This window comes from Vicugna pacos, chromosome 7 (genome assembly GCF_048564905.1).
Source record: "Vicugna pacos chromosome 7, VicPac4, whole genome shotgun sequence".
In the NCBI taxonomy this organism is placed as follows: domain Eukaryota; kingdom Metazoa; phylum Chordata; class Mammalia; order Artiodactyla; family Camelidae; genus Vicugna; species Vicugna pacos.
Genome location: NC_132993.1, coordinates 2,181,362 through 2,208,716, shown reverse-complemented (window position 1 = coordinate 2,208,716; position 27,355 = coordinate 2,181,362). Strand labels below are relative to the sequence as shown.

Below are 27,355 nucleotides of genomic sequence, written 5' to 3'. Positions count from 1 at the left end.
GGGAAGAGGCTGTCTGTGCGGCAAAGGTTGCAAAGCTGCAGACAAATCCTAACCAGGAACACACGTGGGCAGCTTGCAGGGTGGACAAGTGCTCCCGTTCCTGCATGATGACTTGGGAAATCATAACGCAAAAGACAGACAACCGAACAGAAGATGAGCGGAAGACCTCAATAGACATTTCTCCAATGAAGACACATGGATGACCAACAGGTACATGGGAAGATGCTCAACATCACTAATTATCAGGGAAACGCAAATCAAAACTGCAATGAGGTATCACCTCACACCAGTCAGAATGGCCATCATCAAAAAGTCCACAAATGGTAAATGCTGGAGAGGCTGCGGAGAAAAGGGAACCCTCCTACACTGCTGGTGGGAGTGTAGTTTGGTGCAGACACCATGGAAAACAGTATGGAGATTCCTCAAAAAACTGAAAATAAACTTACCCTATGATACAGTAATCCTACTCCTGGGCATATATCCAGAGAAACCTCTAATTTGAAAAGATACATGCACCCCAATGTTTGTAGCAGCACTATTTACAATAGCCAGGACATGGAAGCAACCTAAACGTCCATATACAGATGACTGTATTTATATATATACATACACACACAGTGGAATATTACTCAGCCATAAAAAAGAATGAAATAATGCCATTTGCAGCAACATGGGTGGGACTAGAGATTCTCATACTAAGATAGAGAAAAAAGACATATATCATATGATATGACTTATATGTGGAATCTAAAAAAATGGTACAAATGAACTATTTATAAACTGGAAATAGACTCACAGACATAGAAAACAAACTGGTTACCAATGGGGAAAGGGATGGAAGGGATAAATTAGGAGTTTGGGATTAACAGATACTAACTACTATATACAAAATAGATAAACAACAAGGTCCTACTGTACAGCACAGGGAACTGTATTCTATAACTTTGTAATAACCTATAATGGAAAGGAATCTGAAAAAGAGTACGTATGTATAACTGAATCACTTTGCTGTACACCTGAAACATTGTAAGTCAACTGTAATTCGATTAAAAAAGAAAGAAAGAGAAAAAAGAGAAAGAAAAAAGAAGGAAAGGGGGAAAAAAAAGACAAACAACCCAACAAAAAGTGGTAAAGGACACAAAGAAGCATCTCGAAGCCCAGGAGCTCTAAGTGAGCCACGTGCTTGTGAAAACACGCGTCACCTCCCTAGGCAGCGGTGAAGGGAAGCGGAGACGAGGACGAAATGCCGGCTCCGTATCAGACGACCAGAAAGGAAATAGAGATATTATCCGATGCCGACAAAAAGGCCAGAAAGCACCGAGCATCACCAGCAGGAACGTGAAACGTGACAACCTTTGGGGAAAGTAATCTGACGACTTTGGCTCAAGGGCAGAAGTGCCCTCTTTGAGTCCCAAAACTTACCAAAAAAATTTTTATGGAGCACTATTTGATTACAATGAAGCTCAGTTACAAGAATATTTAGTCCAAACTTGATTATTGCTGAAATGCTGTAATATAGAGCTTACGTATAAAATGCTATAATACACAGTTTATAGGTAATGTTGTTAATATACAAAAATTCAAGATGAAAATGTGTTTTCTATAAAAGTTCATTTTTTGGTTGTTAAAAATGCATTAGCAAGTAAATGATATACAATGAAAAAAAAAGAAGAAGTGCATAGTCTTTGGCCCCTGCCCTCTGGAGAGTCTGTCCTCGGGCGCATGTCGCGAGGAGGCTGGTCGCAATGTGACCACAAACTGGAAACAGCCCAGGGTTCACGTAGGACGGTGGCCTCATGGACTAGGGCTGGGTCTCTGTCCAGTGACCTGACGTATTTCTGTTAAGTGAGTGTCTTGGCTCAGGCAATCATAACAAAACGCCACAAATTGGGTGGATTAAACAGTAGAGGTATATTTCTCACAGTTCTGGAGGCTGGGCGTCCGAGATCAAGGAGGCGCTGATTCGGTTCCTGGGGAGGCCCCTTCTCCCGGGTTGCAGACGGCCACCTCGTCTCTGTGACCTCACGTGGCGGACAAAGACCACACTTTGGTTCTCTTTCTTTTCTTCAAAGGACACCAGTCCCATCGGGGGAGGCCCCACCCTATGACCTCATTAACCTGAAGCAGGTCCCCCTCTCCATCACGGCCACGCAGGGCAGCCGGGCTTCAGCAAGTGAGTTGGTGTGCGCGGGGGGGAAGGGCACAACAATTCAGTCTGCAGCCTGAGGAAAGCATTTAAAATTAGTGTTTAAATTTATTTAACATTCCCACACTCCTTGGAGGAACATATATAGCATGATTTATTATGATTTTCAAATGGCAAAAAGACAAAAACTAAAAACCATCCGACGTGTACGTCGTGCGAGTCTGGGTGAGTGTGGGGGCGCTGAGGACGGTGTGGTCTTACCCCGGGTCCTCAGACGGGGAGGAAAGCCAGCGGGGCCAGGGGGCAGGGGAATTACAAGCTTTTTTCCTGTGTATCTCTAGTTAAAATTACCATGTTACTTCCGTAATTTAAGATTTTTAATGAAAAAAATTGGAAGCCCAAAGAAGAGTCATCAGATATGAGTGTCTTCCAGTCTGGTTTGTGTATGTACCACCTGGAAACTGCTCAAAGCCTGTCGGGGCTCCCGGCTCCCTTCCCTGATCGTTTAGGGGTCTCTAGGGGCCCCCGGCGACCCAGCCTCTGGGTGACATCACCTGAGCCCTCTGTCAGGAGCTTGGCTCTCTCCCTGGGACGCAGGTCAGCCACAGAGCTGCCTGGCTGAGCAGCTGACCCTGCTGGTGGCACCCGGCAGCCCTCTGAAGCGTTAGACGCGACTCTGAGGGCTACATTTGCACGTGGAGCTCTCCAGACGGACCAGCCTCCGCCAAGCCAGGTGGCCGGAGAGGCCTCCTTCCCGCTAGTGTTCCCAGATGGCTCAGGATGCAGCTGTGAGAGGAGCCCGAGAGCCTAACTACTTTTTCACGTGACTTAAACAAGGGGCAGGGGAATGAGGCCTCTCTTGAGACAAATTTTGAAATCTCTGTCAGGGCTTGGCCCACCCCAGCCCTCCCGTCCCTCCTCTCAGTTCATTTTCTCACGAGGAGGGCCCCTGAGGGGCCTCTTCAGTCCCAAGTCACTTTTCCTTCTGTCCCACGCTGAGCTCTGCGGGGGGCCCAGGGGCTGTCCCCACCGTGGAGGTCACATGGAATGGGGAGAAGGCATGCTCCAGCCCAGCACTTGAAAGCCGTGGATCAGGGCCCCCCACGCCCCAGCAGGTGACTTTAGTTGCGGGAGGGCTTCATCCAGAGTCAAGCCTGAAGATGAAGTGGTCTCCAGGCCCTTCCACAGGGCACCACGTTCCCAGAGCATCGCCATCTCTGTCTCTGAAAGTGTGTCTCTGTTGTTAGAGAGCTGGCTACACACAGAGGTTCTGCACCCATCACGGAGACAGCTGCCCGAGCAGTGAACACCAGGCTTCGGAGCCCAGGGGCCCACCGGGCAGAGAGCGTGCTGGGAGGAGGGCCCAGGGAGACGGGAGCCTGTGGCTGGTCGCTGGACCACGCTCTCCCGGAGGCTCTGGGAGAGCTCTCCCTCCAGACCGCGCTGTCCTTGGCTCCTTGCTGCTTTGCTCCTGGTTCTCCCTCCATCTCCCCTCTGTGTGTCTCTCTGTGTCCGCTGACCTTCTTGGAAGGACTGCAGTCACGGGATCGGGGCCCGTCTTAACCTCATCTTAACTAAGACTATGTACGAAGATCTCATTTTCAAGGAAATCCAATTCTGAGGCTCTGGGTGGACGTGAAATCGGGGCGCGTGGTGCTGCGCAACCCAGTGCACGGCCTCACCAGCTGTGGGTGTGGCTTTTTCACGCACCCTAACTCCTTTACGCCTGCTGCTGGGCCACTCTCGCCCTCCTGGATCTGAGCGCAGGCGAGGTCCACCACCGTCCACCAAGGTTTTTAGCCGTGAGACAGCGGCACAGCTCCAGGGGGGCCGTTCGTTGGAGACTTACAGCCACCTCTTTCTCCATCACCGGAATTCCCGATCTGAGTGAAAAAAATTCCTGACCTCCACAGAACAGGGCTTCTCAACGTTGGGGCTCCTGACATTTAAGACGAGATAGCCCGTTGCGGTGGGGGCTGTCCTGCGCTTACAGTGTCCCTGGGCTCCACCCACGGACGCCAGGAACACCCCTTCCCCGTGTTGGGAAAACCAGAACTGTCTCCAGACATCGTCTAAGGTCTCCTGGGGAGCAAGAACCCCCCCCCCGCGGAGAAGCACGGAGCCAGGCTCCCTGGTAGAGATCTCTGCCCAGTAGTTCTGATGGGAAAAGGCCATGCCCACCGGCCTGGCTGCCTGGCCGCCCCGGTGCCTGGTCTTGCTCGTGGCCGTGTCCAGGCCGCCGCCTCTGGGCAGCACGTTGCGGCATCCTTGCCGACAAGCCCCACCCAGCCCCTGGCCTCGCCCCGCGGGCGCACCGCCGCCCTACCGGCCTGCGTGGAGAGCGAGCGATGCTGCCAAGCGGGTGACCGCTGACCCTCTGTGAGCCGGCTTCTTGTCGTAGGTGGACTCTTTAAAAGAAAAACGTTGGGTCACGCTGTGCCAAAATTCTTGACAATCAATCTTCTCTGCCTTCCATGTTGAATGTTTATTTTTTTAAATCGAAATTCAAGGAGTGTTGTCCACATTCGGCCCTAGCCTCTGTTGCTTAATATTAAGCTAAAGTAAAGAATTTCCTCCCGTCCGAGCTGTGTGAACTTGGCACATGGGTGATTAGACTAGTGATGACACTGGGGTCTGGGAGGTTTAGATAACATTTAACAGTGTCCGGATGGCACAAGAGGCCGTCAGATCCCGGACTGAGGACTGGCTGCACGCACAGCCGGGCCCGGGAGCACTGTCCACCTTTGCTGGCTGGTCCTGATTCTTCCCAGACTGTTGAATCCCGCCTGTCTTGTCCTCTCCCCCGGGGGCTGGGATCCAGGCCCTGCATTCCGAGGCGGGATCCCTCCTGATTTGTCTGTTTCTTCAGAGCTCCTCCGCCGAGGCTTTGGGAACTCCAGCTGCTTTCAGAGCCTCAGCATCTGGCGGGCAGGCAGCCAACAGGAACTCCCAGGGAGAGCGCGGGGCCGAGCGGGTGACGGCTAGAGGGACGGAGCTCCAGGGAGATGCCTCGTCAGCAGGGAAAGGGGGCTGTCCTCATTAGTTCCTTGGAGAGCTGAGCCTTGAGCCTCTGGACGCTGTCAGCCATGGGTGTCCGGGAGCAGCAGGCAGACCTGCGGGGCCAGCCCCCCTTCCCCATGAACCACCCGGCTCCCTCATGTGTCGTGTGCTCAAGTGTGAGGTCCGAGGCAGCTTGGATCTCAGGTGACCGCTCTGGGAAGTGAAACAGAATGTGTGTCAACACCTGTTCAAAATACTAAACAGGAGTTCACTCAGATCAACGTCTGGTAGGACATTCCATCACCAAAAGCGATACTGAAATTTAGGGAGGAGAAAAGAGATTGGTTCTGGAAGTTCCGCTTGCTTTTCTTTAGTAGCTGATCTGTATGGAACAAAGAAAGTTCATCCGCTCTGCGGCTTCTCCACGGACGGCCTGGGGCTGCTTCTTCCTCTGGGTCATTGTCTTTCCAAATGGTTCTCAGACCATCTGGGGACCAGGACTTTATCTTATGTCACCAACCATCTCCTCCTCAGTTAACCACACCAGTGTCTCCCTTATCACTCAACAAAACCAAAAATATCTCCAGTGGGTACCCATCCAAGCCTACTTACGTACGGCTCAGACAGCAGGTCGTCTCCAGGGACCTTCTGCCCTGTCGGAGGAGCTAAGACTAAACTGCACAGAGACGACACACACGCGGTGCCTTGGGAACGGGCATAACCGCGTGCAGGCAACTGCAGAACTGGGTTTCCAAGGTGTCTGCCCCAAAGGCACTAAAGCCCGGACAGCAGGTGCCTGTGACTCTCTTCCTCAGCTCCCGACCCACCCACAGCCTGAGAGGGACAGGCCAGGACTGGGCAGTTCAGAACCTGACGTGTTTTCGGTTGGCAAGCAGATGGAACTGCTCTGTGTTCAACCTGGGACATGCCCATCAGAGAGAGAAGGGGAAAACAGGGAAGTTTGTGCCATTTCCAAAAAGATTCTCCAAGCAAAGTTAATACTTGTTCCTTTCATTTTCAAGTCCATGCCCAAGTAAGAGGGTGCCGGGGCTGCAGAGCACACAGGTAACAGTGGGGGAGAGGTGCCCCTTGGATGAGATCCCAGAGAAGTCCCAGCGGACCTCACCACATCAGGACGTCCGTCAGGACACACGGGACACCCACTTTCCACAATTCCCCTTGTCCAGTTTGAAACCCCTGGAGCAGCAGAAGTTGACATCAAGCCTGAATTCCACTCACCCACAATGTCAAGCATCGTGAAAATCTGAGCACCTTTAACTGGAGAAGCAGTCTCTGGGATTAAAGTGACTTTCTTATTTAGGAGAGAAAAACGTGTGGTGCATAAGTGCCTGCTCCTGGTGGCAAAGTCTGTCCTTGGCGCCTCAGTCTCACAGGACAAACTTTTAGCAGCTGGGTTCTCCCCTCACTGTTTCAACGCCCACCGAGAGGATTAAAAGTAATCTCTCTCCCTTTTAATTTCTTGTCGCCCCCCCCACGTCCCCTGGGGGCAGCCTGAATGCTTAACCCCCGTGGCCTGGCGGGGAGGGCGGGTTGCCCCTTGCTGAGGCGCTGGCCTGGACGGGAAGCCCTGGGGAAAAGGGCCCCCTGCTGGCCCCGCCGGGAAGAGCAACCAGCGCCGCGGACTGGCTGGTCTGACACGTGGTCTGAGCGGGTGCCGCCCCTGCACTGCCAGCGCCACGGGGGGTTCTTTCCACACCAACAGGCAGTTCCCCGGTTCTCCCTGGACAACAGTGGGGGGTCCTAGGAGTCAACCCAGTTCTGATACTGACTCCCCGGGGTTCCTGCAGACCCCACAGGGGATGGGGACTGCCCCCATTGCGACGCCAGTCGCAGGTCCAGGTTATCACCTGCGCTTCTGACTGATGGCTAGAGCTCAGGGCTCCCATGACCCCTCTTCCCACTCCCTTCAGGTGTGGTAATTTGCTGGAACAACTCACAGAACTGAGGGAAGCAGTTTCTTCCCCACAACCTGTTTATTGTAAAGGACACACCTCGGGAACAGCGGGGTGAGGGGATGCCCACAGCTGTGGGCCCTCTGTGGGCGCAGCACCCTCCCAGCACCCACACTGTTCCCCAGCCCAGACGCTCCCTGGACCCCTTCATCTGGGGGTTGCTATGGAGATTCCATTATCTAGACATTGCTGGTTAAACCCGTGGCCATTGGTGACTGATGCAGTCTAGCCCTCTCCCCTCCCTCAGGTCGGGGTGGGCCTGTCAAGGCCAGAGCCACCTTATCAGCATAAACTCAGGTCCGATTGAAAGATGCTCCCCTCAGCCCCTAACCGGGGCCATTACAAGGATTTCAAAGCTCTGTCCCAGGAACTGGGGACAAAGACCAAATATATTTCTCATTGCTACTGCATGCGGTGTTCACAGTGGATCCTTCCGTGTTCTCTGGGTCAGAACGCTACCTCCATCAGGGTCAGAGCTCCTTCTCTAGTCTACACCACACTCGGCACGGGCTGAACGTGCACCTGGTGTGTTGACTCAGGGTGGCCACAGTTCATTCCAGGACACAGCTCCTGAGCTGCAGCAGCCACGAGCCAGGAGCCAGGCTGCTGGGGCCACCATTGGCCAGGAAGACATCAGTGGTGCCCATGGTGCCCATGGTGCCCCGGTACCTCGGCCTGTAGAATGTACAGACCACCAAACCCGACACTGTTCCTGCCGTACGTCTGGCCTCGGAGGAGACGTTCTGGTTGTTCCACATAGGGAGCCAGGAATTCTCGTGGCGTTGCTTGGGTACTAATGATCTTCCCAAATGAAATATCTTTAGGCCACTGTTTCATGCTGAGAACAGCCATCTGCTACGGTGGCTTTCAATTTTTTGGACATGACCCACTTTTCACATTGCAACTCATTACACAAAGTGTCACAAGACAATAGTTTCCTTTTCTATAAGATGTACTCTGATTTTTACGTATATTTTTCCAAGCTGGTTTCACCCCACTATACTGATTTGTGGCCCCCTAGTTGGCGGCAGCCTGCAGTCTGAAAATCACTGAATTCCCCTCTGCCTCCTAGCTGGCCTAGCACAACAGCCCACCCCTCTCATCTTGTTAGCAAACAGGGTCCCATGTACAGTTGTGCAGGTTGTGTACTGCATGGTTCCAGGAGGCCACAGTCACCCGATGTGCATTATGTAACAGGATGTGGTGGGTCTATCGATAATTTGACTTATCTCAAATTACAGGAATACTAATTTGTCAAAACTGTCACTGACATTCTCTACGTCTCATCTTCTGTGCTTCTGACATGAAGGTAATTAAAGTGGCCCTATTTACCCCCCAAAATTGTTAAAAGCATTTAACAAAAAAGCATCAGAGCCTGGTCTAAACCAGACAGAGGTCTCATCCTCATAGTTACTGGCTGACGTTACTTTCTCTACGGGAACTTGAAGGTGTGCCGAGAACTTGGCATGTCTCACACGCAGTCGAGGCAAAGAATCCTTCGGGCTCTTCGTTTTTGCTTACTGCTCATCCACTTAACAAGTGTGCCCTGCGTGCCTGCCTGGGGTGTGCTGACGCCACAGCCAGCGAGCAGAGTTTGGAGCTCCCAGATGTACAAGTGAACCCCGGACCCTGCTTCTAGACTCTGGGTCTCCATCACAAGGACAGAAATTCACTTTCACTCTCATTCGTGGAGGTCTGGCTTTCGTAACTTGTAGAAGAGGAGGATGAATACTTGCTTAAAAAGCAAACATAAAATAACCGCCTCCAAATCGTGCTGTGCTGTGTTGCTGTGATTTATCAAAACTGCCGTTAACCCAGTTTGGTAAAAATAAAGCAGTAACCTCGGTGCTGAAATGGGGCTGCCTTTTGCTGCGCAGACGTGGCTTTGTAACAGCGCGGGGGAAATGTCAGCGGAGGGAGTGGCCCCTCACCTGCCACCTGTCACCAGTGCCCGGCGGCCTCTGCAGAGCCCCTCCCCTCGCCCGCTGCTGAGAGGACCCGCAGCAGGCAGGACCGCGAGCGCTCGGGCTCACAGAACGCCGCCGAGCAAGGCCGTGCTGAGCCGAGCTCCTTCCTGGGGAAAGTGGAGATGGCGCTGAGAACCTTGCAGGGGGAGAATGTAGCCACCGAAGCCACGTAGGTCCCTGGGGCTCGCGGTCTTAAGGCATCGTGTGTCACTGAGTCCCACGATCTCCATCACCTCGTTTTGTAGGCTGCCCTCAAAACGAGTAATGCAGCAGGCCTCCAGCCGCCATGAGGAGGATGACAATGGGGCAAATGGGACTTTTCTCATCACCCCCACACCACGCGGCCCTCCCCTCTGCACCCCCAGGTCGGGGTGCCTGAGTTCCACAATCCACTGAGTCTGTGAGCACTTGGCATGGGCCCTGCTCGATCATGACTCTGAGAAAACGGGGGTCCCCTCCCCGAGGGTTCCGCTACCCACCCATGCCTGGTGGAGAGCCGAGGGGCTCCCTGTCCCTCCGGGGGGAGGAGGGACGCCAGGGGGCAGTTTGCCTACAAGGGCCTTACAGCGACTGAGGCTGACTGAAGCTTTCGTGGGGAGGTTCTCAAAACCTGGGAGGGAGGGGGCAGCATTGGAGGAAGGGCAGACAGTCGGGTGTCTTCTCTTGGGGTGGCTGGGGCCTATATCTACCGGGGACATTCCAGAAGCCAGGCAGCGCACACCTCAGAGGCGCCCCCACCCAGGAGGGTTAGAACCCCTTCCTGGGACGGCCCCCCCGGTCCCTGCCCTTCCTGCTCATCGGAGAAAACTATCAGAAGGGGCAGGTCTCCCAAAGTCAGGGGCACCCCAGGAAATGGCATGGCTGCACCTGCTACAGCTTCCCCCCACAACCCTAACCTCGACCTCAACCCTGACCCCCACCCCCCCAACTCTGAGCCCAACCCTGACCCCCACCTCACCCTGCCCTCCAAGGGCCAGCCCCCTGCCGTTCCCCTCTCCCAGCACCCCGCAGGTGGCCAAGTGGAAGGCCACGTCTGGGAGTCTGTGGTCCAGGGAGCCACCCTAGAGGCAGGCACCCCTGCTCATGAGTGTGTGAGCAGGAAGCGAAGACAGAACAAGGGCTCAAAGCAAGGCCGGCTAGGAGCTGGAGGGGATGAGATGGCACAGCTGAGCCACAGCAAAGTGGGTCCCGCAGGCGGCCAGGGCCCCGCAGGCCCAACCTGAACCCTGCAGCCTGGGCGTGGCCTGAGGACAGCACTTCCAGGGGCTCCGAGCCCCCAGGCAGGGCTCAGCCAGACTTCTGGACCAGTGGCCTGGGCTTCATTGCTGGGATGCACTTGGGAAGAGTCATGGAACAGAACAGGACGGCCCCGGCCCTCGGGCTGCATCAGGGATCGGGGCAGCGGAGCCAGCACGCTACTTGGAGGACACGCGGCCCCGCCTTGTCCTCCGAGCCCACGTCGGCGGGGCCCAGAGTGCGCTGGGCACCGTCTGCAGCCACCGCATGGGGCTCCCTGGCCATCCTCTGTGCAATGTCCTCTGTGCAACAGTGGTCCCCTCAACCTTCTCACCAAGCAAGACCTGGCCCTAGCAGCTGGCCCACACATCCCTCCTTCCACGCCGCCCTTCCCAGAGTGGCCCCAGTGCCAGGCAGGACACGCACGAATGGCCCACACCAACACCAGCCGCTTTGTGTGTTAATTGTCCACACTGTACTTGAAAGATCAGCTCAGGCCACTACCCCTCAGAACACAGACTCTCGGGGCGCCCCCACCCTCCCCCTGAGGCTCTCCCCGGACCCTCAGCTCGGAGGGCACAACCTGAGCGTCAGTGTCTCCCTCCATCCTTGGAGAAAAAGAACAGAAAAGGAAAGGAAAAGCAGGGGAGGGCCGGAGACGGACGCGTGGCCCTTGGCCAGCGTGTCAGGGACCCGGGGGCGGCTGGCACCTGAAGCCCCGCCGGCCCCATCCTCTCTGCACAACCTGCCAGGCACTTCTTTTGTGCTTTTTCTGTGCTTCTCAAACACCAAGCTGAGCACACGCACACTGCACGCTCACAGCAGAAGGACAGAGATGCCGCCACATCAGCACCGCCAGCGAGAGCGCCTGGCCAGCGTCCAGGACGCAGGTGGGGCCCCAGCTTCACACCGCGAGGCTCCCGCGTTTCAGGTTTGGCCAAGCAGCCCACTGGCCGAGGGAGACCACCACGGGGGTCTGGAGCAGAAGAGCGCTTTCTGAGAGGGAGGAAGCTCGGCACCCAGTGGTTTCGAGGGAAGACCCCTGGGCTCTGCGAAACACGGGAGCCACTGGGATCACTGGCCTCGAGGTGGCTGGAGCCAGGAAACCCAACCTCCATCCCCACCCCAAAGCCACGCGGGTCCAAAGCCCAGGGCCTTAAGGGCCAGCTTCTCTGGGCACCGCGGACCCTCCCACGTGTCTGTGACAAGAGTCCAGCTCCGGGGCCAGGGAGAAGGCTCCCGGGAGGCTGCCTTCCCCACGACCGCTGGGCGGCAGCTCCAAGCAGAGCGTGGTGCAGGACGGCCCAGCTCACAGTGGCCGGGACTCTGAGGTGACCCTGGTCTAACTGATGAACGCAGCAGAACGATGGCTCTCAAACTGCTCCGCAGACCCAGTGTTTGTGGCAACACTTTAAATGTGATTTCAACTCAACTGTCTCAGAGTGGAATGTCCTGGAAGGCAATGGGGGGCGGGCTGGCCTGTTTTCAGATAAATGTGAGTCCAGGTCAGGGGGCTCAGGGCACTCTGGCGTGGACCCTGGGGAAAGACCACCAAGGTTGCAGTGGGAGAGCATGGAGGATGGAGGGCCCACGTGGCGCCTTCCAAGCCCCCGCAGGGCCCTCCGTGGCAGGACCACGGGACACCGCTCACCTGCAGTCAGGTGGCTGTTAGGACCAGAAATCACTTAAAGGCTGTCATGGCTGGTTCTCGACAAAGGACTGCCAGCCTCCCCCGTCTTACCTCAGGGACCCACGTCTCCATCCCTGTCCCTCTGCTCCTTCCCGACCCTCCAGGGTCTCCTGACCACTCTATTCTGCCCTTGTACCTTTTAGAGAAAGATCTCCTCCTCTCCCCTGGCCCAGCTGCACCAGCAATGGCTCAACGTGCCCCACATGTTAACCTCTTCCAATAGTAACACTCCATCTATTTTTGAAGCTGCGTTGGCCCTGGACACACACACCTTCCCTGGTCCTCCCTGACCGGGACAATCCTCTGCGGCTGGTGTCAGGAGCCAGGGCTGCCCCTTCCCTACGAGCGCTGTGACCACAAGGGACCCAGGGCTACCTGGCCGCAGGGAGGGGGCCCGCGATGGAGCCAGCATGGCTGTGCAGAAATCTGAAGTATCCCTGTCCTTCCAGTGAAATCCCCAGGTTAGCAGACTTGCCTGTGAAATTACGGGAGATGCGCTGACATGGGGTGGAACGTCCTGCCCTTCTTGGGGGGGGGGGTCTCCTAACTCAGGCAGATGAAAACATCCCACTCAGGCCTTCCTCAGAGGTGCGTTCCAGACCGTGCGAGCCCCAGGGGGCTTGCCCTGCTCTATTCCCATCTCTCTGATGGGCACACGACTCCAGAAAGAGGTGGGAAAAGCAGACAGCTCACCTCAGTCGTTTGCTCTAAAACAGGGTAGGGCTCTAGGCCGAACCAGCAAAAAATCCAAATCCAATTTCTGCGTCCCTGAGTGAGCTGGAAGAGATCCTGGAGCACCTTCTCCAAGTAGAGCTCGCTTACGACGACACTGAAATGGACTCGCTGCTCTGAGCACTGACCCCCTGAGCGCTGGGTTGGGGGAGGAGGCAGGGGCCCGTGTGCGCAGTGGCCCCAGCCCATTTCTCCTGGCTTCTCAGACACCCAGCCCTGCCATCAGATGCTTCGGGCCAGGCCTCTCTGGGCTGTCTCTGTGGAGGAAGCGCATCCTTCCTTCCCCTCAGACAAGCGTCTGTCCTGGAGTCTTGCGTCCTGGCCCCCAGCTAGGAACCTCTGCAGGCCGTGGAGGCAGCGGGTGGGGAGCCTGGGGGAGGGTACTCAGCCTTTGAGGTGTCTAGGCAGCCCCCACAGCGGCTCTGGGTCCCCTGCTGGCCTCACCCAAGAACCATGGAAGTGCTATTTTTATCCTGATGAACAACAGTGTAGAAATGTCTTCTGACTTGACAAGACACAAAATTTAGGTGCTGGGAGAGAGACTTCAATTTCAAGCTTAAAGATTACTTTGGGTCCCCCAGGACTCAGAAGCAATTTAGAGCTGATACCCTGAACAAGAGAAAGGTTAGAAGATTAAGACCAACTGCTGTTTGGATAAATGGCTGGTAATTGCCCATATCCGCAATTATACACTGGCACATAATTTCTTTTCCGCTACCTTTCTCCTCTCCTGCGTCCCGTCAGGATTCACTCGGAAGGAGCCCACCTTGGTCTTCTTCTGCCGAGCCTTGGTGACATCATACTCCACCTCGTCCATCAGGGCCCTGCATGCTGAACAAGACACAGAGCGCCCATTATTTCTGGGAGGGGAGCGAAGCTCCCCCGAGACGCTCTCCAGCTGGAGTGTCAGCAAGCCCATGTCCCCCGGGAGCTGGGAAGGGCTCTTGTCCCCTGGCTGCTTCCTTATGGGCAGAAATGTGCAGCTTTCCAAGAAGGCCAACCTGAGACCAGCTTTCTTTGTACATCCTTTTATATTTTGTTTTTTTCACAACACATACGCTTTATTTTTTCATTTAAAACACGCTTTTTAAAAAGAATAAGGAGACCCACACTCCGAGCCTATCAGAGACCCCAAGCTCCACTGGGCCGTATAATTACACCCGAGGAGCCTCTGCGAATGGGAAAGGTTTGTCCAAAACTGGGCCCTGCTCCCAGAGACCCATCTCTGCTGGACCCAGAATCTCAGGGAGCCTCTGAAACTTACAGACCATACACCTGATTTCCCCTTCTTCCCAGGTAGGGCTGCCCGACTGAGAATTCTCAGCAAGTAAAAGTAAATGAAGTGATGCCTCCAATAGCAGCCTCATATGCTCTACAGGAAAGTGATTTTCTTTTTACATTTGAATTTTTTTATTGAGTTATAGTCAGTTTACAATGTTGTGTCAATTTCTGGTGTACAGCACATTGCTTCAGTCATACACGAATATACATATATTCATTTTCATATTCTTCTTCACCATGAGCTACAAGATATTGAATATATATCCCTGTGCTATACAGCATAGACTTATTTATCTATTTTATATATACCAGTCAGTACCTGCAAATCTCGGACTCCCAGTTTATCCCTTCCCACTCCCCTCCCGTCGAGCAACCACAAGTCTGTATTGTATGTCTGTAAGTCTGTTTCTGTTTTATATAAAAGTTCACTTGTCTTTTTTTTTTAATGGTTCCACATATGAGTGGTCTCATATGGTATTTTTCTTTCACTTTCTGGTTTACCTCACTTAGAATGACATTCTCCAGGGACATCCATGTTGCTGCAAATAGCATTATGTTGTCATTTTTATGGCTGAGTAGTATTCCATTGTATAAATATAATCACAGCTTCTTTATCCAGTCTTCTGTCGATGGACATTTAGGCTGTCTCCATGTCTTGGCTATTGTAAATAGTGCTGCTATGAACATTGGGGTGCAGGTGTCTTTTTGAACTAGGGTTCCTTCTGGATATATGCCCAGGAGCAGGATTCCTGGGTCATATGGTAAGTCTATTCCTAGTCTTTTGAGGGATCTCCATATTGTTTTCCACAGTGGCTGCACCAAACTGTATTCCCACCAGCAGTGCAGGAGGGTTCCCTTTTCTCCACAGCCTCTCCAGCATTTATCGCTTATAGACCTTTTAATGATGGTCACTCTGGCTGGTGTGAGGTGATACAGTTTTGATACAGGAAAATGATTTTGAACTTGCTGTTTGTGGCCCAGCTGTGGACAACGATGCTGGAGGAGCTCGACAAAGCCTCAACCCGTTACAGCTCTTCACCTGCTGTTAAATGAGGCATGGGCACATTGTCTTACTCAAGCACTGTATTTCAGGGTACCTTTGGGAGAACAGCATAATCTTTAAATGCCCAAATTTGAATGCTGGCTTGGCTCACCCAGCCCTGTTTTTCATGCTGTTTCCTGGTGATATATCAGAACATATGGCCCCTGGCTCAACCTGCATTGACGGCAGCAGAGGCCAGCCACAGTCATGAGATGCCAACAGTACAGATGCTTCCTGCCTTCCACATGCTAAGTCGTGCTCCCACGTGCCATGCATTCAACGCTCGTCACAGCCCGTGAGAGGGACCCTCGGACTCACCCCATCTTGTGGTGAGGCCTAGAGAGCTTGAGGGGCTTTCCCCAGTGCCCCTCCCCAGGTCACCCAGTGCATGTCTGTGAATGTACCCAGGCGAGTCAGCTGATGGAGAGCTCAGGCCATGGGGTCACATGACCCTGTCCCTTACGTGCTGTGTGAGCTGTCCTTGGTCCTTACGGTAACCTACCATGTAACTGTAGGCCCAATGAGTGGCACCCAGTCCTTCTTGGTCCAGGGGCTCCCCAAGAAGAGCCCATCTCTCCAAGGCCACCACCAGCAGGAGCTGGAAGGTCTGTGGGCCTGTTGCCAGAGGCAGGGAGGACCCCAGCCTTTGCGCAGTGTGCGGAGGGTGGGGCTGCCCCCTTCATCCGCAAGAAAGGAACCCGTGGCCACACACTTGGAGAGCACACGTCCCTTCCGGCTTCCACGGCCGCGTCACCGTGTGTCCTGGCACCTTCCTGAAGGCCCTTGGCCCAGCGTTGCCTTCCTGTCCCAGCGCAGCCTAGACGGGCCTCGGGCCATCGGGACCAGCAACCTGGGCACTGCAGGACACCCACTCATCGACCTGGATGGCTCCTGCTCACCCCCTCCGTGAGATGGGCAGCTGCTGCTATTTTGAGGTCACCACTGTCCCAGCAGGTGTGACCCGATCGATGCCTCCCAGGCAGGAGTCTCCCATGGGGACGCTGACCAGACACAGAGCCCACCGGAGGGGGCGGGGCTGGCTGGGAGAGCGCTCACCTGGGGCCCCTCCCCCAGGCCTCACAGCGGGTAGACGGCCCGCAGCACAGCTGGGAGGCCTCTTGGGAAGAAGGCAAAGGTAACCGTGCAGGCGTCCTTGCGGACAGACGAGAGGGAGAGAAGGGGAAGGGTTTCCTAGAGGGTCCTGACATCCCTTACGCCTTGCTCCCGTGAGAGGGAAGACGGGGGTCCGCTCCCTTGGCAGCAGGGAAGGAGCCGTCAGGGTGAAGGTGCAGTGTCCCAGCCTGGGAGGGACGTGGAAGCCTGTGTGAAGGGTCCTGGAGAGCAGGGCAGGTCCCGCAGGCCCCCACCAAGGGTCGGGGTGACTGGCAGTACCTCGGCCCTTCCTGACACAGCTGAGAGCTGGACCGCCCCAGTCCCTCCTGCCGGCTGGAGGGCACCTGGCCTCAGAGCCTGCCCACCCGTGCACACTTCACTCAGCCTGCTTCACCTTCAGCTCTCTCTTCAGCGGAGGGCGAGGACTAGTCTATGCAGCACCTCGCGTGCATGTGCGCTCAGCCAGGGCTGGCCTCTTCCCCGCCCCTCTGGGGGAGTCCAGATTCTCGGAACCCCAGCTTGACCTGGTGGCTCGCCCAGGAACCCGGATCCCTGAGTGGCTGTCTGTTCTGTGTCTGCAGACCTGGGCTTCAGACCCCAGCAGGTTGAGACACCCTTGGCTTTCTGGAACCCACGGGGATGGACCTGGCAGGCATGCCCACCCCCGGGCTCCTGGTCATGTGTTAATAATCTGTTCCTTCCAGCTCAGGTCTCAAGTTTTGGGAGCACCAAGATGGGCCATGTAAAGGAGAGCTCTTAAAGAGAGGTCCGCCTGCAGGGACTGAGTTGATGGCTGAGTCACTGGTGGCCCCCAAACAGCCTGGTGGCCAGGGTTGGGGGTTCCGTTGGAAGCCCCCCTGCCCTGACTTTCTCTTCTCTGCCTGGAGCCCCAGTCCCAGGGGCCAGGAGGGTCCACACTCACTGGTCAAATAGAGCGGCTCGCGGGCAAAGGTTAGCCCCACCCACGCGGAAGGCAGGACTTCCAGGACAGCCCAGGAAGGGCTGAGGTCCTCCAGGTCTGCCATCCTGACCTCCCCACGGAGGGGAGGAGTGGCTGGATGTGAAAAGATCATTTTAAATTTTGCCCCAGGTCACAGAACAAGTTAACAGAGTCACATCAGCTGCCCCGGCCTCCAGATTTCTAGTCCGGCGTTAATTTAAATGTTAATCTGAAATCTACACTTAAGTCACTGGAGTTTCAGGTTTATTAGAGCAGGCGGCAGGAGTGGAGCCTGGGGGGGGGGTTGGCGGGTCACATTGCCTGCCAGAGGGCGAGCCCTCCTCCCAGCTGGGCCCGCCAGCCGCCTCCGTCTGTCTGCTCCTCCTTTCTCCCGCCCCCTCCTCTCTTCCTAGGAGTGAGGTTTGACAATGGGAGGAGATGGCAGTGGGGATGGCCCCTGGGGGCTGGAGCATCTGAAGGGGCTCACCTGAAAGGGAAGGCTGTGGGTGCAGAGCTCCCAGCCCTGCAGGTAGGGCCAGCACACAGGGAGCCGGGACCTGCCGGGCCGTCATTGCGCCAGCACCTCCACAAGGGGATGGGCGAGTACTGCAGTCTGGATGCCTCTCCCACCCGCACCCTGCTCGGCACCCAGCCCGCAGGCTGATGATCAACCATCGCTGGCACGTCTGCTGTCTCCAAGGTGTGTGCAAGGTACAGGGGGCCCCTGGGAACGAGTCACAGCAGGCCGTCAAGGGACCCCGTTGCATTTGCCTGGAGGTCAGCGCTCACTGACGGCGCAGGAGTGGGTGCGGGGGGGCACCCGCAGATACCTCTAGGGGTGTGGGGTGCTGTCGCCTGGACCAGCCAGGGCGAGCAAGGATGCCTGGGCCATGCAGACCACCAGCAGCAGTTGGTCCCCCAGCCACAAGCGCAGGTGACTGGCAGACCCACCTGGACAGATGTGAAGACATAGCTTGGAAGTTCCCGGTCAGTGTTCTGGGGAGACCCGGGTTCCACCTGTGACCTCAACAAAGTAGGATGGCCACTCAAAGGCCCATGCTCTTCCTACCACACAAAATACCTGTCTCCTGCTTAGTGGGGCGCCTTTGGGGAAGGACGAAGCCCTGACCCCTCCTGGCGAGGGCAACACTGCCCACGCCCCACCTGTGAAGGAACACTCGGTCTCCTGAAAGCGGAAGTGGCCAATGCTCGAGTCTTTCTTAAAAGTTTTGGCCACTAGACACAGGAAGTGTGGTGGGGGTCCACAGCGCTAAGAGGGACAGGTGAGTTATGGGCACCAGGCAGGCACACGTGGGGAGCAGCCCGGGCTTGGGGAGCGAATCTCAGTTTGTAGCTCCTCCCTCCTCTCTCCCTCCCCCACTGTTATGGGCAGAGCTGTATCCCCAAGGATCTGCGCACATCCTCACCCCAGGTACCGGGATGGGGCCTCACCAAGTCAGTCTCTGCAGATGGTCACGTTTGGATGAGGTCGCTGGGGTGGGCCCTGATCTAGGGTGACTGAAGTCCACATAAGAAGAGGAGACCATGATTGTATCTCCTTCCTTCGATCATTCAATAAGCATGGAAGCCCTGACTCTCCTCTGAGATCCCACATGACGAGCAGAGATCAGAAGAGGCGCTATTTCACCGCCCGCCCATCTCCTTCAGCTGCTGGCGGCCTGCAGCCCGCTTTAGCAGTGGAACATGAAGGGAGTGGTGGGTGTCAGCTCTAGGGCCAGGCCTCACGGGCCTCACAGCTTTCACCATTGCCCTCTTGCACTGGCCGCCACATTCAGAGCCCAGAAGGATGGCTGATGGAGAGGTCACGAGGGAAGAAGGACAAACCGAGAGCCAGCACCCATGCCCCGGACCCTCTAGCCAGGCAGAGCCACTGCCGGACTCGGGCCGCGTGAGTGAGCGTGGGTGAGCTCTGAAGACGGCCGGCCCTCTGCCGACATGGGGCGGGGGGGGGATAGTCAGCTCACGGTCAAGCCCGAGCGGGAGGGTCACACACAGACGGATACAGCTGTCAGGAAAGATGAGGGGCTTCCCTAGAAAGTGACGGGTAAGCCCTTAGGATAAGTTGGCGTCCACCCAGTAGAGAGCAGACAAGGACCTGGGGAGAGGGAACAGCATATGCTAAACCCCAGAATGACAAATCACAATGAGTTTGAGGGACAATAAAAAAGCAGTCCACACGCCTGAAGAAGAGTCTGTGGGAGGACTGGCCCATGACGAGGCTGCGGGGTGGGCAGGGCCAGACCAGGTGGAGCCTTGCGGGCACAGGTAAGGGAGTATGTCTTTATTCTAAGCCACACGGAACCACGGTGGTATTTCAAGTGGGGTGAGACTTGGTGACCTCTGCATTTTGCAAAGGTCGTTAGGCTACAGTTAGGAGAGGCTAGAGGGGATAAGGGGGTGTGCAGGCAGGCTGACAGGCTGCTGCACCAGTCCCGGCGAGACATGACTGTGGGTTGGGTTCTAGTACTAAAAGACGGGGTGCAGAGAAGTCAGTGAACTGAGAGCTGGGGGAGCAGTCAACAGCACTGGTGGTGACTGGGCGCAGCGGGAGGAAGACCCTTCCGGCTGCAACCCAACCACCACTTCTGTCCCACTGTCTCCTTCTGTATCAGTCGAGCACTGCTCGTATCTGGTCATGGGCAGCCACGTGGGACAGAAACCCGGCTTCTTCTCAGCTCAGCCCTACTACCGTCACTCCGTGCCCGCTGCCCACACTGGTCTGGAAAGGGCATGCGCTGTAGTTCCGGCCAGGGTGTGAGGAGAGGGCTCTGTTCCCTTCTCAGCACAGAGACGTGCAGGAGCGTTCCAGCACCCCATTCCTGCCGCTGCACTGTGTCACCTGCCAGAGGCAGCTGGAAATGCGGCGGCCGTCCTGGCCCCTCCGGGAGCCGGTCTCCCCGCCAAGCGGGCAGGGAGGTGGAGGACCTGGGTCTCCGGTGGCATTGCTGGGACCGCCGGGGGCTGCCTCGCTTCCTGCTTTGCTTCCTGACTTCGCGGGTGAGGTTCAGTCAGGCCTCTCCGTATCCTGGACGTGACTCTGAGTCAGGGGTGATGGCGCTTGCTGCCAAAGCCTGTCTGGGCTCCAGTGACGTATCAGTGCCCTGGGGAGACAGTACACAGTACCCCAGGGAGGGCACAACAGAGATGCAAGAGCGGAGACGTGTTTCCTGACAGTTCTTGAAGCCAGGCATCCAAGGCCAAGGTGTTGGAGGGCCGCTCTCGTTCTGAGGCCTCTCTCCTTGGCGTGTCCGTGGCTGTCTTCTCCCTGTGTCTTCACACGGCCTTTCCTCTGTGCTTACGTATGTCCGTGTCTGAATTTCCTCTTCTTATGAGACCACTCAAGCTGGATTTCGAGCGACTATCTGGCTGTTAGCATGACTGACAGCATCGTGGGCCTGTACAGTTTCTCCTGTCCTTCTGCTGAGCCCACCCGGGGCCGTCCTGTGTGGTAAATCTCTCCTCTGTCATCAGGCTGTATAGTGGGCAGATGTTATTAAACCGTCATTAGGACCAGGTGGTCTTTGTGCTATTAGCCTCTGAAACATCATGAAGACTTTGCCCACAAGGCTAGCTAGCCACGCGTAAATCCTGTTCATCCTGCTTCCGGGCAGCAGCCCCAGGCCCTGGGGTAGCTCTGACACCACCCAAGGGCCCCGCGGTGGTGCGGAGTGCAGCTTGGCCATGCTTCCAGACCCTTGTCCACCGGACGCCACCCCGTGAGTGAGTCCCCCCCGGAATAAACAGACCCATGGACGAGCTGCCTCATTTTTCAGTCTCGAGATAGCGCCACAGTTCTGTGGGCGCCTTTCGTTCCCTCCCCACCTGATGCCCACTGAGTGTGATCACTGGTTACTGACCACAGCCCGCACCTCACTAGGGCTGGGCTCCCTAAAGACCTCATTTTAATCATCTCTTTAAAGCCCTTACCTCCAAATAAGATCACACGCTGAAACACGGTGGGTAAGACTTTGACGTGCGAATTTAAGAGGAACACAGTTCGGCAATGAGATGTTTATTTCCGGGTGCCAGGACGTGCCCGGGCCGGTCCGCTCGGCGCCTCAGTGGCCTGCCAAGCCTGGTTCTGCTGCTTTGTGACACCTGTGGCTTTCCCTGTGCAGGCGCGAGGTGTCGTCTGTTCTTCTAGGCTTCGGATCCTCAGACTCGACATCCAGAGTCACAGGCGGGGGTTTCCTCACTGCCGCTCGTCAGGAGAACGTCCCCGATGTCCCCAGCACACTTCTTCCCACTCGCTGGCCAGGACTGTCCTATGATCCGGCCCCACCCAGTCAATGGCTTGGAGATAAACTTATGACATTTAGTTTAGACCCATTGAGATTGACCCCCTGGGGCTAGAAAGGGTGCAACCTGTCCTGGGAGGCACTTGGCCCTCTGCAGCTGAGCAGGATCAGGTTGTTAGAAGCGTTCCCGGGAAACGCGGTGCTCCGTGACCGTCCCGCCCAGGCAGGCCCAGCGAGGCAGCAGGTGGGGCGGGGGCTGGGAAGAGGAGGCCCCCCAGCTGGTGCTAAGACAAAGCCCAGCCCAGAGGCCCCTGCAGGCGCCTCAGCCGCACGTCTCCCCGCCCGTCACATCACCACGGCAACCCACCCGCCTGAGCGGCTCCCCATCGAGTTTTAACCCAAATTGTATTTTCCAGACCTGAAAACAGAGGCACCGTGAGAAGAAGTCATTTTAACGACTTGAGGATGCGCTGGATGTGAGACCAAGATGAGAGGTGGATGCAGAAAGAAAAATCCGATAAATAACACTTTTTAATCGAACAGGCAAACCCTGGCTCCTCAGAACCTGAACGACAGGCACCTTCCTTCCACAGTCTTTGAAGAAAAAGGAGCCGCACGAGGCTTTGTCCTGGTGGTGCCTGTTTCCCAGGGAACATTCTCGTCGCACTGTAATTCTGTTTACCTCCAGTCCTCCTCGGTCACCCTGATGCTCAGGGTGATGGCCTTCAGTCACCAAGGGAAAAGACAAGTATGATCAGCAGATTCTGTTTGCTCTGGGAGAAACGTGGGCAGGAACACGGAGAGACTGCCGGTACCAGCAACACGGCGGTCTCCGGTCGACCTCGCGGGGACCAGACGTCCAGCCAACACACCACTTAAATCTCGCTGCAGTCTCTTCCTTTCATTCGGGAGACTCTCGCTTGATACCTTTTAATTCTCTGTGTCTTGAGCACTAAAACTTTCCTCTCAGAGACTTGGTAACGTTTAGAAAAGTCTGGGAAAAGCATCAAATGGGCTGCGTGTTAGCGGTTCTCACAAGCGTGGTCAGAGCTGCTTGAGAGGGGTTTCCAGCCCCGGGGTCCCTGTCAGTTAAAACCACCCTGATGTGATCAAGGGTCATCAGGGAATCTGAATCCAGGCCTGGCCAAGGGGAGCAGGGGACCCGCACGCAGGAGCGGTAGCGCCCACTGTGTGCAGACTCCACGTGGAGCACCCCACGTGGCATCTCACTGAAGGCTCACAGGGACGCTGGGGCAGGTGCTGGGCCGATCGTCCCATTTTACGGATGGGGAAACTGAGGCTCGGGCAGGTGAGCATTTTGCTTCAGGTCACGCAGGGCTGCAGGGCCAAGATTCAAAGGCCGGTCCATCTCCAGAACCAAGCATCCTTCTGCCCAGGTGCCCTCTGCGCAGAGAGGTGGTGAGAGCTGGCGCCTCGGGCACCTTCCACGGGCAGTGCTGAGAGCGGGCTCGCATGACGAAGCCACCTTGTGAGGGCTCCCAGAGACTGTCAGTCTCTGCCATTTCCACCGAAAAAGGTTTGGTCACAGAAAGAATCTTAAATGCAAAACTCCCGTGAGATCTAACGAGCTGTTGAAGGAACAGCCCGGGCTGACTTCGCCTCGTGTAGGGTGAGCCCAGCCGCCGGGTTTGGAGCATGCGACCATCACCAGGGGCCCCTCCAGTCCCACCCAAAGGACTCCCGCAAGGGACTCAGACACCTGCTCTGCCCAGGAAGATAGCGATCTCTCGATAAAGTGTCAAAAGCTGCCGTCAGTTCCCATAAGACTAAGACCACGGCTCTCCTGCTGGTGAGAGCGGTGGGAGGTCCCTGGCTCTGAGCTGAGGAAGCCGGAGCATCTCGGCTGCTAATCCCACTTGGCGGTGAGGATCGGTCACCTGGCCCGTCAGGAAGCTGGCATGTCCAGAGCAGTGACACAGACTGCTCTGAGAGGGCACAGGCTTGATTCCCTCTGCGGGCCAGACACACCTGCAGGAGGATGGAGGGAGAGGGCCCTGCATTGGTGGTGACATGGGCAGTTCATGGTTCTTGCCAGGCCTCCCCTGGACATCGGTCGGGCTGAGCCATCTGACTCACCAGTGGGCGTGGCAGAAGTGACAAACACCAAGGCACAGGGTCCCGTGGCTGGGAAGCAGCCGGGTCTCAGACTGAAGTCGACATACGGTGGAAAAGCCCTAACAGGAAGGGCAGGGAAGCTGGTGGAAAACACTGACCACCCTCGTGCAGACAGAGGAGGAGGCTGAGGCCAGTCAAGGACAAGGACCGTCCGTGGCAGTTGCTGGGGAGGGTGGGGGAAGGGCTGGGGCCCCGAGGGCAGGACACCAGGAATCCAGGAGCCACACTGAGTATTTCCAAGTGGAAGGCCTGGCGGGGACACTGAGAGCTTTGAACTCTTCGCTGAAGACGTTCCACGGCACCAGGCTGAGCAGTGCCATGTAGGTGTGGCTTTTGTCCTTCAAAGTCCCCTACGAGTCACCTCCTCCCAGGAACGTGATGCAAACAGAGTAGATCTTTGCCATCGCCTAATTCCGAATGAACTTGTTAAAGCATTTTTAGTGTAATGAAAACATTAGATCAATGCCTCCAGTGATCGCTGTCACTAAATCAATAGCGTCTGGTCCATCACGCTGGCCGCTGACACACGTGCGCAAGGGTCTGCAGAGCGGTGAGGCCGCGGGGCGCCCTCCACCAGGCGATGGGGTCAGGCAAGGAAGGAGGGGCGGGAGAGGGGAGAGAATCCGCTCGGGCTGCGGTCGGAGCACAAGAGAAGGAGAAGGAGGCCATTGTCGCAATGCTACCAGGGCCCCAGGAACAGCAGGGCAGTGTGGGTGGGTCGGGGCGGGATGCTGGACAAGAGCACCATCTTAACTGCCATGTCTGCAGCGTCTGCACATGGCAAGAGTCTCACCACTTAAAAACTCCACTTTTATCCCTCCTCCAAGTGAGTCCAACCGACCAAAGAAAGGATGAGAGTGGGGCAGAAATTAACACTACGACAGGAGCCCACGATGAGCCCTGGGCCTGCGCCCTGAGGGAGAACGGGGCCCGTGGGGTCTGCTCACCGAGGGCAGGGCCCCCGCACGTGGCCGGGAAAAACGGGCCTCCAGGAAGCTGGGCTGGCCCCGAGCAGTGCGTTCCTCAGGTTTCTAGGAGGGCCTGTTGCTCAGAGAAAGGGGCCTTGGCCTCGGGAGGCAAGAATTCGGTTGTTCATGTGCCGATGTATCCGGGAGAGCTGTAACCAGGGTGAGGAACCCAGATGGCAGAGCCAGGCTGTGTGGGTGTGGGCCTCTGGTCTGAGTGACCTTGGGTGAAAAACTTAAGCTTTGCTTCAGTTTCCTCATCTGTCAAGTGAAAATAATTGTTCTATCTACCCATTTTAGGTTGAGTTCCTCTCAAAACAAAGGAGTAGGAAGGCGAGTGGAGCGGTGAGGAGGGAGGCTGCACAGATATCCTTCAAGACCTGGGAGCCAACACTGAGCAGGGCTGGGGAAACCACGGCCCGCAGACCGAATCTGGCCCTCTGTCTGCTTTTATAAATAAAGCTTTATTGGAACACTGACACATCTAGTTGCTTGTGTATTCTGTGTGTCACAGGCACCAGGTGAGGCTGTGGAGATGGGCAGGGTACTCACAGGGTGATGCCACCTCCTCAGAGGGCCGTGAGAGGCCTGAGTGAGGCCATCCGCACAAAGCCCCTCACCCGTGTGATAGACGCTGGACACGAAAGTCAGATACGACCTCCTGTGTCGGTCCTTTTGGTCTCTCCCACAGGGTCTGCCAAGGACAGCCCATCTCCACATGAGACGGGAGGGAAGCGGCAGGGCTCAGCCATTAAAGAATGACACAGCCATTGAGGATAAAACTGGTTAGAACCAACTCAGCCCAACATGGCGGAGGACCGGCCTCCAGCGGACCTTGAGCCTCGTTCCAGGCTCACTGGAACTTATTAGCTGCCAAGTGACACACACACAGTCTCCATGACAGTTCCCAGGCTGGCCGTCAAAGGATGGGAGGGTGCGCTCAGCACGCACAAGTACCTCTGTCAGCAAGAAAGAAAGAGAGCAAGAAGCTGTCACATGACTACACATAAAATAGGTAAACAACAAGGGCCTGTGTGCAGCCAGGGAACTATAGTCAGTACCTCGTAACAGCCTCCAATGAAAAAGAACATGAAAAGGAATATACGTGTGTGTATAAGCGAATCACCATGCTGTGCACCAGAAAGTAATGCAACATTGTCAATATAAACAAACAAACAAACAAACAAATACAAAAGAGGAGTGTGGTGGCTCCCGCAGGCTGGGTTACAGCTTGCCTTTTAGTAGAAACTTCCTGGAGGTGATGCCTTAGGGTAAAGAAATGACTGTCAGGCACTGGGTCTGGGCAGAGAACGATAATGATACATTTTGGGTCAGGGAGAGCTTTTGCTTCATCTCAAGTCAGCCACCTCAGGGAGCCTGGCGATTACAGGCGTGGGGTGAGGTGGGTGGGCACCAGCTCTGAGCCTACAGGGAAAGGCTCAGCTGACGACACGCGTGAGACCCTGGGGGCTCCGAGCAGAGCGCCTGACACGCAGGCCTCCTCGTGTCCCCCACACCCCCTGCCAGTTCTCACTCCTGGGCCTCCAGCTCAGTGTCCCTTCTCCCCTTTTGGCTCTGTGGTTCCAGCCACACCTGGCCCTCTGCACCCTGTCCCCAGCCCCTGGGCCCCACACAGGGCAGCTGTGGGACGCCTATCCCCGTCCCCTCCTCTCCCCAGCCGTCCCAGAGCCCAGCGGGCAGTCAGCACTGGTCAGTGAAGTAGCCTCTAACTGCTGGGACAGGTATGGCCAGCCTGCCTCCACCCGGAGACCCAGGGGCCGGGTGACGGGGCCACAAACGCACAGAAGCAAACTGCAGAGCGGGGCTCAACTGTGTGTCCAGAGCTGACCAGACCCATCCATACGTTTCCGCCTGCATAACCTCTTGGTCCCACGTTCCGGACCCCATTACGGTGGCCAGTTGGAACCCTGTCCTCCTTACCCAGGTCACTCAATTCTCATTCTCCTTGCCCATCACCTCAGTGGGACTGAAAGAATGCCCCTTCTGGCTTTTGTCCTCAAAATGACTAACAAAACTAAAAACCACCAACAGAGTCTAGAGTCCAAAGGGCAAATTTACAGCCAGAAAACCTGGGCATGCATCTATTTAAATCAGTTGTAACTAGCCCGTACCCAATAACCAGTAGCCCCACGAGAGGTGTCCCCACAGCTCCCCAGGGCTGATGTGCCGGCATGACCCCACAGCTGAGCCAGCACCCCGAGCCCCCCCAAACAACGCTGCGACGTGGCTGAGGGCCCCGCCCAGGGCAGAGCCAGCAGAGCTCCCAGCGGCTAAAAAGCAGCTGCCGAAGCTGCTGGACATGGGCCAGCCGGCGGGGCTCAGCGGGAACCCTGGGGAGCTTCTCATGTGGGTGCCCGGGACAGGGAAGGGGGCTGCCTCATGGCCACGCCCGTGGGGAAGCCCGGCCCTCCATGCCCACGCGCACGCACCTCCGCACAACACGTCGGGGTCCTGGGCATCCAGGGAGGCTGTGAGCCAGGCCAGCAGGACCAGCAGGGCCAGCAGGGCCGCGGGCAGCAGCGACAGCTCCATGCCTCGCAGTCAGTTTCCTCCTCGCACCCTCTGGTCTCTGGGTGCCCCACAGGGAGTGGCAGCAAACCCAGCCTCCACCCCCCCACCCCCGTCGCCCAGGAGACCAGCGCCCCCCCCCAACAGGTGCTGCACCTGTGCCTGCATCCAGGTGCGCGAGCCGCCTCCGCCAGGCTGGCCACTGCCCTGTCCCCACCCTCTCCCAGCCCCTGGCACCGTCTCAGGTCCCCATCCCCGTCCAGATATCCAACCTCCTTCCCAGGTCCCCAGCTTCCATCCTTGTTCCCGGTCCCATCCCCCGGCCCCCAAGCCCACCCAGGTCCCC

The 27,355-nt window shown here is 56.4% G+C and overlaps 1 protein-coding gene across 1 annotated transcript in view; it reads right to left on the bottom strand.

Moving 5' to 3' along the window:
* CNPY1 (canopy FGF signaling regulator 1) overlaps positions 1-27,052 on the bottom strand; it is a 46,952-nt gene extending 19,900 nt beyond the window's left edge. The window contains exons 1-2 of the mRNA XM_072965352.1: positions 26,931-27,052; positions 13,463-13,575 (exon numbers count right to left, since the gene is read on the bottom strand). Of these exons, the coding sequence (XP_072821453.1) occupies positions 13,463-13,575; positions 26,931-27,033 (216 nt within the window). The 5' untranslated portion in view covers positions 27,034-27,052. The remainder of the gene's footprint in view (positions 1-13,462; positions 13,576-26,930) is intronic.
* Between the last annotated feature and the right edge of the window lie 303 nt (positions 27,053-27,355).